At 46.7% G+C, this 10,938-nt stretch overlaps 1 protein-coding gene across 1 annotated transcript; it reads right to left on the bottom strand.

The window, feature by feature from the left end:
- Positions 1–707: 707 nt before the first annotated feature.
- On the bottom strand, positions 708–9,964 carry GPN2 (GPN-loop GTPase 2). The gene is made up of 6 exons (XM_054012001.1): positions 9,878–9,964; positions 7,738–8,173; positions 5,838–5,994; positions 4,551–4,711; positions 2,137–2,267; positions 708–1,593 (listed from the first exon to the last, which is right to left on the bottom strand). Exons 2-6 carry the CDS (start codon positions 8,149–8,151, stop codon positions 1,521–1,523), a joined length of 936 nt encoding a protein of 311 aa, XP_053867976.1. The 5' UTR covers positions 8,152–8,173; positions 9,878–9,964; the 3' UTR covers positions 708–1,520.
- Between the last annotated feature and the right edge of the window lie 974 nt (positions 9,965–10,938).

The raw sequence follows: 10,938 nt of genomic DNA, 5'->3' as shown, positions 1-10,938 counted from the left end.
TAAAAACTTATTCATGAGCCTCACCAGGGTGCTGTTTGGATTAATACATGTGTAAATTGCTTTGAATATTACAAGCTAATTGCCAGGTATGATCAGTTTAAAAAACAACATGTACCTGTCTCAAGCAGCCTCCTTCAGGGCAGATTCAGATCATTAGATGCCATTCTAGCAGAGAGAGGTGTGTTTACACCAGCAGTTAACTAGCCTCATAACTGTCTCTCACTATCTAAAGATGCAAACAGCAACTAGGAGCAGAATTACTCAGGGTTCCCCCAGGGAAGTAATGGACACACTGTTGCTTGGGATGTTTAAAACTCGAGTGGGTAAAGCATTGGACAATCAATTGTAGAGAACAATCCCACAAAGACGAAGGGATATAGCAAAGGAAGGATATAGTAAAGGACCTAGTAGAGACAAGGAAAGACCTAACTTCTATGGTTTGCTACAACCTTTGTGGAGCTACATTCTTCCGCTGAACCACACAGGCTCTTCCCCAGTCATAAGCCTATGAACACTCCTGTTAGTACAGTTTGGGCAAAGCTTTCAGGAGCTCACAACAGGACGTTGGCAGTGTTTCATCATGGAGGGCAGAGAGACAGAATTTGTCCACTGGAACAGAATGCACAAGAAGTGACCTCCTTTCCTCCACCCCATCCCGAGCAGATACTTGTTCTGCTTCCAGGTAGGTCACAGAAGGAAACAACAGAGACGAGAGTGATTTTTTAACAGAAACATGTGGCAGCGTTTGCAGCTGCAATAAGGAACCTATTCACAGCTCTTCTTGTCCCTCATGCTTTGCAGCACTGTTGCAGTTTATTTTATTTTCTCCACTTCAGGGGAGTTCGTAGCAAACTCAGAAGTACAGGGTGAAACTAAGGGGTGGAGAAGTGTTTTTGTTAAGAAAGAGCTGATAATTAAAAACAAACAAACAAAACCCCTCACACCTCTCCTCCCCCCAGGGATGAACGGACAGGTGGCTGGCTCTCTAAGGAGTGGATACTCGTCACTGTGAGAATGCACAGAGGTCCCATTCAATACATGGAGAATTCATACCACAAGAAGGAGCTCCATTCATTCACTGCAGTAGATGCTGATTTGTCTTTCACTTGAGACATAGCCTTGGTCATGGTGGTGAGGGATGAGACTTGGCAAAAGTGGGCACCTATGTCTTGTCTGCTGCTGTACAGAGAGGTTGTTTTCTTCTGCTGCTGATGTCCTGGATCAGGTGAAGATTCCCTCTGGTTCCTGTAAGGAAATCTTGAATTTGTCCTGCACTCAGCTATGGAGGTCCTGATCTCATTGTCACCCAAAAAAACATAGCTCATACACAGTGAGATCCAGACACAGGACTGCATTCATACAAAGAGGGAACCTAACAGCTGGCCTTCTGTCCAGAAAGTACCGGGTCCGAGTCACACTACACAGAGGGTCCCTCATGCTCCTGCTGGGAAGAGATGAGACACATTTAAAACTGGAACGGAGCTCCTTCCACTACGAGCTTGCTGAAAGATACAGGAGCATTATATTTCCATTGCTTCCTGTTCCACGGTTTTCTCCTGAGGCTGCACATACTTCTCCTGGACTGCAAGTGTACTGATCATCCAGGAATCAAGGAAAACAAGACAGCAAGGAGGACTGGTGTTCAAAGCACCCTATGAGACAGAGGAGCTCTAACCTTCTCATCGGAGAATAGACTCCAACATTAGCCTGAAAGCTAACATGGGAACTAGTAGCACTGGTAAGAAGATGCAACATTCAAATGCATTTGTAGTTCTTGCTGGTCCAAACAAGCTCCAAACAAAGTGGCATTAATTCAAATTAATTAATTACGCTCTGTGGAAGGAACGAGCCCAGTGAGCATGAATTACAGAGATGCAGTCAGTGACATCCCCACAATTAAGATCCCAATTAGCGCCAAATGTGGCTGTGGTGGGTTTGATGTGGACACTTGTCCGATAGGTCTCAACTCCAATCCTAACAACTCGTTGTACACATGCCATTAAACAGCATCAGATAACGGTACTAATAACTTGGCCTGAATTCAGACCTTGAGAAGACAGGCCTATATGAAATCCCCAGAGCCACATATCCGAGTTCAAGACTCCATACAGGAGAGAAGAGCAGCTGAAAGGATACGATGTGAAGTGGAAATCAGCTCCCACTGCTGCAGACATCAGGACTTCCAGGCTTCTCTGCTCCAAGTCTCCGAAGGAGTAGCCGTTGGCTTTGTCCACTGCCTGCATCACCCGTCGCATACTCTCCTTGTCCTGGGAAGAGTGACACACGGTGGGGGTGAAAATGAGAAGCAGCAGCTTTAACAGAGCATTAAGAAGAAAAAACAGCCAAGCAGACTGAGCTAGCCGGGGTGGGTGCAATGCCATAGCCGTACGCTCAGCCTCGGGAGAGAAGAGGAAAGCCTCACAATTCTCCCTGGAACGTGATTTCTTTCTTAGGAAGAAATGAGATCTGTGCGCAGCTCCCAACATCAGCGAATGTGAGGTTCAGGGCTTCTGAGGGGGGGAGAGGGAGTGAGATGGGGGAAATTGCAGCAGCTGCGTTGTGTATTCTTTCACTTGAGGAGCAGCATACGAGGGCTCAGAATTCCAGCCCTTGGGTGCTGGCTCGACTCACATAACAGCCAAAATGCCAACATGAACTAATGAACTGTTATTTTAATAGCCCCCAAACGCATAGCAAATGTTTCACAGAAAAAACAACAGACAGATCCCTGCAGCAAAGGGCTTACAATATAATGGATGGACTTGGCCATCTTTTAAGAGAACCTGGCCTAAATAGGGCAGTTGCTCTGGACCTACGTCGAGGATGCTCTGCAGCCTAGACTTGAAATAAAATCTCCATTTCCCCTGAAGACTTCAGTGATCTACAGGAAGTGATTTAGTGGCTAGAGCAGGGCACTATATGTCAGCAACTCCTGAATTCCAGTCAGAACTCTAATGATGACTCCCTCCTGTGCCAGTAACCTAACCTTGCCTGAGTGTCCCTATCTCTAAAATGCAGCGAATGACCCTTACCCTGACCTACATCACAGAGCATGAGGATTAATGTATGAGGATTAATGGGCGGAAAACACTTTAAAGAAAGTAATGTGCTGTATCATAGACATCAGAGGGGAAAAAAGACATGCCGATCTTGGGACCTGAAGAACTGTCTCCTTCCAGTACAAAACTATTCTCTATAATTAGGGATTTGTTCAGTCTAGTTTTAAAAGTCCAAGTAATGAGGCTTCCACCACTGTCACGGGACGCGTCCTCCACAGCCTTCCACACCCCACTGTCAGGAGGGTTTTGCTGCAAAAGCAGTGTGATCTGGAGAAACGAGTGCAGGATTGAAGGTCAAGAGGTCCAAAGATGCAAACTGGGCTTTGCCACTGACTTGCTGTGTGGCCTTGGGCAAGTTACTTCCCCTCTCCAGGTCCAACCCTATGTGCCCAAAGAAGTCAATAGGAGTTTTTCCATTGACTTCAATGAGAGTTGAATCAGGCCCTCGGTGCTTCAGTTTCCCAGTCTGTCCATAAGATAGGGATAACAATACCTACAAACTTAACCTATAAGTGGTGCTGGGTGATACCAATGCCTGCACAGTGCTTTCAACAGGCGAAATGCTATAGAAATAATTCCTCTCCCTCCTGCTCCCTTCAAACATTTGTATCTTCCCCTATTGTCACTTAAACAACTCTAGTAAACAAAGGATTAACTCCTTTTAATCCTTCCTTCTAAAATTATTCCTCCTGTCTAATTATTTTTGTTGCTCTTCGCTTGCTGTAAATTTATTGCCATATTTCAGGTGATTTAGTGCCCAGCAATGAATGCAGAACCCCAGATATAGTTACAAGACAACTGCGTAGAGGGGGATCCTTAATTCCCTGCTCCATGATGCAATGCCTATGCATCCCTAAACTGCATTAGCTGTATTTTTGCTGCCACACTGCATTTATAAATTCAGGCCTGATTTGCTCTCCATTTTCACCCCATGTCTCTCTCAGTATTATAGACTCCTGGCTTTCTCCATACTACTGAGAATCTGATATTTTGGATTCCCTCCCCACCCTGATATATTAGCTGTATTTTTCTCTTTTCTGCTCAAGTTTTCACTCTCTATACCTCCCTTCTCTATTTCTGTGTCCTGACCAGGGTTTGCAATTCCTTTAAGTTTAGTACCATTTGAGTTTCGTTAGTCTCCCAAAGCCCTTTTCTAGACCATTATCAAAGGCACTCAATAAACTTGGACTTAATACCTATACCTGCATGGGTAATACAGGGTTGTTTTTTTTAATATGAGAGCCATATAAATATGCTTATTCAAGGCTACAGAAATCAAGCTGTGAAATTACTAGTCTACTCGACACAGCCAAAGTCTGGAAAAAACCAACATGGGCAGCGACACGAGATTTTATTTTCGCAGTGCTCATTGGGAGAATAGAGCTCCCTTTAGAAGCCCACAAACTTAATCTAGGCAGTTAATGAATCAGAAAGCTACCTGCAGAACGTTCCTTGTCATTTCCAACCCACCCACACCTCAAGCTGGGTTACCTGGACATTGAGTGGAACAAAGGAGACCAGGCTGTAGTCCTCAATCACCTCCACCAACTTCTCATTGAGGCGACGGTAGTTCTTGAAGAATGGATCAGTGGCTAAATGGTCTACGAGGTAAGAGAGATCCAGAACCTCGGTGTAATAATCCAGGTTGAAGGCTGCAAGGAAAGACAAGAGAAGCAGCTTCAGGACTAGCTTCCAGGGTCTGTATTTTTCCTATGGGTTTGGAGGTGGGGGGTCCTGGCCCACCCCTTTCTTTGCCATCTGAACATGCTCTGTGACAACATTAACTCCTCTGTGTGGCTAGCAGGGCAAGCGCCCTCTTCAAAGGCTCCAATGCCACCCTACCATCAAATGAGAATACGCAACAAAGCCCGGTGAACAGCATGTCTCTGCCCCCATAGAGGGTTGAGTCAGTCAGCTCCCCAGCAATCCCACTGGCACGAGAGGCTCCAGCACTGAGAGTTTCCCCAACAGGTACAATATGACTATTTTGTGTAGCGTCTCACACAAACTATATCGCAGTTTGCTTTTAGAGTCAAATACAAAGTGACACGGAGCAGGGAAGGAATGAGATGTGAAGATGAGCGAGAAGATACATCTTCAGAGGAGATGTAAAGAGAGGTGGAGAGATGGAGCGAGGCTGTTCCAGATGGCAGGGGCTAGAAAGGGGAGAGTAGGTGAATCTAATCACATCTAGAATGATGGCAGGTGCAACTACTTCCAGACGCCTCAGCAAATAAGTCACTGCAACAGGTTCAGATTCGCACCCACCTGCCAATGTACAATGAACACCCCCACCTCACACATCACCGCTGAATTTGGCCCACTGAGTTTAAGTTGGTTTAAAATATATGTTAAAGGTGCAAGCTACACCAGCTTAGACTCACTTCAGCTCTCTGAATTTAGCCCCGAGAGCAGTGAGGCTGTGTGAAATGGCAGAGAGAGGAAGCGGATGATTGGATGGAACAGAAAAGGCAGAAGAAAACACAGACAGGTCTAGGGTGCTGCCAGTGAATGGAACCTAGGGCCACTTCAGGATCTCCTTTTTCTTAATGACTGGCTTTGAAAGTGCTTATGAGAGTACTCATGCACACAGCTAACTGCACAGGCCAGAACATTTCACCAAGAACTCAGGGAGATGTTATATACTTTCCCTCTCCATCATCCCCAAGTTGCTGATTATCAGGAGGTTAGTTTCTCTGTGATAAGAGTCAGCTCCACAACTCCTTTGCAGGGTCCTCATTTTCCTTCCACCCAGGCCCCCTTCCCAAAGGCGCTTACCCAGCTTGCCATACTGTTCTATCAGGTCCATCTTAGAGAGGACGTTGACGTGGGGCAATTCCACATGCAGCATGGTTGAGAGGGAGGTGCAAAGAACTGAGATGAACTTTCCAGGGTCTGTGCAGTAGTGAGAATCCACCAAATGAACTGCAGCCAACTGCAAAATGGAAACAAGAGAGAAATAGTGCAAAATCAGAGGCAGGGCAGAATCTGCCTATGCAAATATGCAGAAGTCAACTAAGGCAAATCTGGGACACAGGAGAAAGATAGAGGCATACAGCCCTCAGCAGTTCTAAGCAGAAAAAAAAATGTCAGCCAACTTCTCCCTAGATGTTTCATATACTTATTTGTATACTTGTGACCACTACGCATGATCCACTGTATAGTATATTAACCAAAGAGTCGGGAGACCTGGATTGTTTTCCCACGTTTGTCACTGATTTGCTGAATGATCTTGTGAAAATCACTTTGCTATGACTCAGTTTCCTCATGTGTACAATGGGGATAATGATATTGACCCACTTTTATAAAGTACTTTAGTATCTAAGAATGAAAAAATGTTATAGATGTGCCAAATTTTCACCAACAACAAGAGAGACTGTTAAAGTTGCAACTCTTCTTCCTCTTCAGCCCCTCTATTCACTTGCTTGGAATTTCTTTCCTTTGGGGATGAAACTTTCCATGTTTGGTCTCAGCCCAAAGGTGATGGAAGTCCGTGTTAAATCCAGTTTTGAATTACTGGACTATATGCAATTTTTTTACCTTTCCCATAGAAAAATTCACCCCCCAAAATAACTCAATAACAGTAATTTTAGAACATCAAACTTCTGTAGGATGAACAGTCAGTGTGGTTTGTGAAAGAGTTAATAAATTTATAAACAATTTGATTAATAATTTTTCATACATATGAAACAGACTGGTTTAGGATTTTAGTTATGTTACTACCTGTCACACTACGAAATTGCACAAATGTATAGCTCCATATTACAGAGTTCAATTGTGTCAACAGCTACATTTTTTCCTGTATCTATAGAGTACTGAAGCTTACGGACCTGCACAAGAACTCAACTACGCAACTCTATAGTGATTTTTCTTTTTTCAAAAAGGATAAAAATTAAATACAAAAATTATGTGAATGCAACGTCACATTTGTTTATTCGAACACACACACAAATGCAAAAGTTAAGATTCTAAATAAGGTTCTCAAGTAAAATTACCTTACCTTCCTTGATTGTCCTGTATACTGGTTATACATTAATGGTCTAGCCAGTAATCCAAGTATGAGATATATGTAATGTGAGCAAGCTAGTTTTATTATGGAAACCTTCACTTGTGCATTTGCTGGCTTGTGTGTTTCAGTGTACAAGAATGTTGAATTAATGTAAATGTTTGCATCAAACACATTAAAATACAATTTGCATCACAATTTTTGTTAACTGAATGAGATCTGAGTTACACATCTTGAAAGATCATTTGAATTTCTTGGGATAGAATCCTACAGGTCCCTAATAATCTGGCTTACAAACATTCCTCCCTATCTCAAGCTACAATGTTCACTGAGTTAAAATGTGTAAGCTTTGCTCTACTCCTGGTGTCTTTCTACAAAGGACTGGGAGGGAAGAGCCCTGGATTCTATTCTTTTGACTTGCTGGGTGGCCTTGGGCAAGTCCTCTTTGTGCCTTGTTCCCCACAAAATACTTTCCTACCTTTGTAAAGTGCTTTGATATATTTGGCTGAATGGACCAATACACAGCAAAAGCATATCATTAATTATTACAGACAGTCCACAGATTCATAAGGCCTATCTGCAAGACGTAACACTTTTAAACATGATTCAGCAAACATGCGAGAGCTACGGGAGCTGAACCATCTTATTACTATAATAAAACCCAAAACATACCCTGAAGTTCCACTTAGCTAACTGTGCAAAGACGTTTTTCAATGCGCCATGGTGGGTGCAGAGTTCTACCTGCCCTGGGCAGTCAAACAAAAAGTAATGACCCTTGAGTTTAGCCAGCTTTTCCTGCAGCCAGTCAAAATTGGCTTCCAGGTACTCCATGCAATAGATCAAACCACCATTGGGCCCCAGCTTCAGATTATCCATCACATCAGCCAGGGTGATAAGCTCTGAGATGTCCACAGCACACTGATAGGGAGTCCCTTCATTGGCTGGGTCCAAATTCACCACAGCCACCTTCCGCCCAATCTTGGACATGAATTCCTGCATGCCAAAGCAGTAAGTCGTCTTCCCTGAGCCAGGTGGCCCAATCACTGCCTGGCCAAAGGCCAGCGAAGACACATGGTTTTCTGACATGTCAGCTCATTTCTTTCTCCTCCTAGAAAGAGAAAGGAAAAGGTTAAGACGGTGCCCTTTATTCGTGTTTACAGGAATATTATGCATTGAAAACTGAAGTTGCCAAGTAATTCTGAGACCTGGGAGGGCCTATCACGTGAAACTCCCCTTCCACCTCCTGAGTGAGATGGAGGGACCATGCCAAGACAGGGAGTAAACCTCATTTTATCCTTCCTGTCTGGACAGGTCCAGTCCTTTCCAGGCACTGGAGTAGGCAATATCTCAGCCTGTCCACGGGCCCAAACCAGCTGCAGAAAATAACCACAATACACAGGGCTACGCCACTGAAGGGAGGAGATTCAGATTCTTGCTGACAAGATGTTGAGTGCCTTTGAAGTTCTTTCAGCCTGCCTAGGACTGTTACTTTCAGACACACCCATTATGGTCACCCTTGCAATACGACAGGGATTCCTGCACTTGGATGTTCAGAGGAATTTATTTTTCCACTGGATGAAGATGGCTTTCGGTTGACGTTATAATTCAGAGGTCAATCTCATTTTGGGACACAAAGTCAAGTCAGTGTAGAGGGTTCTCAAGCTAGTAAAAATATTAATATCAAACCCAAGAGAAAAATCCCTGGGTAGAAAGCACAATTATTTAAGGCCCTGGAGCCTGTAACACCTCCTCATGGCCAGGCTCAGCTTTGTGGGGTCACTGATGGGAGCATGGCTGGGGAGGAGGTCTGGGGGATAATGGAGAGGGATGAGAGACTGGGGTGGTGAGGCCTGGGGGAAGCAGGTGGGTAAGGGAGGTTTGGCCCCTGGGGAGGGAACCTGAGGGAGGTTAGACCACTGAGGGTAGAGAGCAAGGGACATTATGAGATGTCTGGGAGATCTGGAGAAGCTTAGAGAGATGAGGGTCTGGGGAAGGCTGGGCAGGGGGTTGGATGGCTGAAAGGAGCAGGTGCCCAGGGGTCCAATAGGCAGGGCTGGCTCCAGGCACCAGCTTCTCAAGCAGGTGCTTGGGGCAGCCGCTCCGGAGAGGGGCAGCAGGTCCAGGTATTCGGCGGACAGTCCCTCACTCTGCCTGGGAGTGAAGGACCTCCCGCCGAATTGCCGCCGCAGATCGCGATCGCGGCTTTTTGTTTTGTTTTGGCTGCTTGGGGCAGCCAAAACCCTGGAGCCGGCCCTGCCAATAGGGTCAAAGCCAGTGCATAAAGTAGTCTGAAAAAAGTGTGTGTGTGTGTGTGTGGGGGGGGGGGTGTCAATCATAACCCCTGGCCAAGTAAACGTTCATTCATTTGAAACAGGCAATTCACCATTTCTTTTATGCGTCTCTGACATGATCACATGCAATGTTTAGCGCATTACGCGATGTATCGTTACTGTTTATGAAAGAAACAAAGCCTCGTACACGTTATTCAAATTAAATACACCCTGTGAACTTGGGGTGTCTCTGGGGTTCAGTGGGGTTGGGGGTCTCTGTGGGATGGGGGGTGCAGTGGCCGTCAGTGGGGCGGGGGTCTCTGAGGCTGAGGGGCGCAGCCCCACTCAGTGGGGTGGGGGTCGCTGAGGGTCCCGTCCCGGGGGAGATGCCCGCCCGGCTCCCAGCCTGTCCCTGAGGCACTGGGGGGTGGGGGGGCGGGGAGAGGGGGGCCGCGCTGCCCCCGCCCCGACAGGCCCCGTGTGAGCAACGGGCGGGCGGAGCCCAAAGCCCCTCAACGACCCCCCGCCCCAAGCAGCCTCACCTCCGCGGCTCCGCCCGGACCCCCCCTGTTCCCCGGCCCGCCACTTCCGGCGCGTGTCCCAGCTGCTCGGGTCCGGCTGGCTGGGCGGAAGCGAGCGGGAAGGTTCCGGGAGCCGCAGGATCGTCAGCGCGACGTCCTCATTATAATAACGTAATGAATATTCATGAGGCGCTGCCCCCGCCGGACAGGGCTGAGCTAGGAGATTAGCGCCCCCTGGCGGCCACAGGGAGAAGGTAGGAAAAGGAAGCAGATAGGGAAATCCCAGGGGCTCTGGTGCCATAGGAGCTAGCACAGCACAGCTTCACCCCTTGCCCTAGGGAGAGCCCCCCCCCATACAGCCTTGGGGGGGGGGGGGAGAAACAGGCAGCCTGCTCCGATGCTGCTCAAGCACTAAGTTGGTTTTGCTGTTTATTAGCTTCCAGGCCTGCCCATAGCTCCAGTGCAGGACAGAGACCCCCCCCCAAATTATTTATCCAAGACCCTAAACGCTGTGGGGCTCCATTCCCACCCCGACAGCCCTAAGCTAATTAATTTAACATTAAGGCAAAGCCACCACACTGGTGTGAAACACCCTTAACAATAATCCACCCCCAGCCTTAAGGCCAGACCTCAGCCCCCTCCCACAGGGAAGCCATGCCCTTGTAAGTAACAGCTCCGGTAGTGAGTAAGAGGCACCTAGGTGGCCCTCTCCACAGGTTGGTCCAGCTGGAAAGAGGGGAGCAGTCACACAGCACCCACGCACTGCTGGCCAGGGGCATGTCATGCAGGGGACCAAGCTTTTATTTACAGATGCAACCCCTTTATTTCTACAGGAGGGCAAGAAGCTTCTTTAATAATAGAGATTTACCTGAGAAAGGAGCTCTGCCCCTACCCTAATAAAGAGTTGGCTGTTACATGTTTAAAATTTTTGTATGAGAGGGCCTCGGATTAGCACTCATCAGCCAGACTCCATTGGGCTACATGCTGTACAAATAGATTTTAAAAAGCTGGAAAATGGAGTTCAACTTCTTGATCAGGCCTTAGCTTAGTAAACCCTAAAAGGAATTTGCCCAGCTAGTGTT

This window comes from Malaclemys terrapin, chromosome 22 (genome assembly GCF_027887155.1).
Source record: "Malaclemys terrapin pileata isolate rMalTer1 chromosome 22, rMalTer1.hap1, whole genome shotgun sequence".
Classification (NCBI taxonomy): Eukaryota; Metazoa; Chordata; order Testudines; family Emydidae; genus Malaclemys; species Malaclemys terrapin.
The sequence above is the reverse complement of the archived record's forward strand: the minus strand, read 5'-3'. Positions and strand labels throughout refer to the sequence as shown.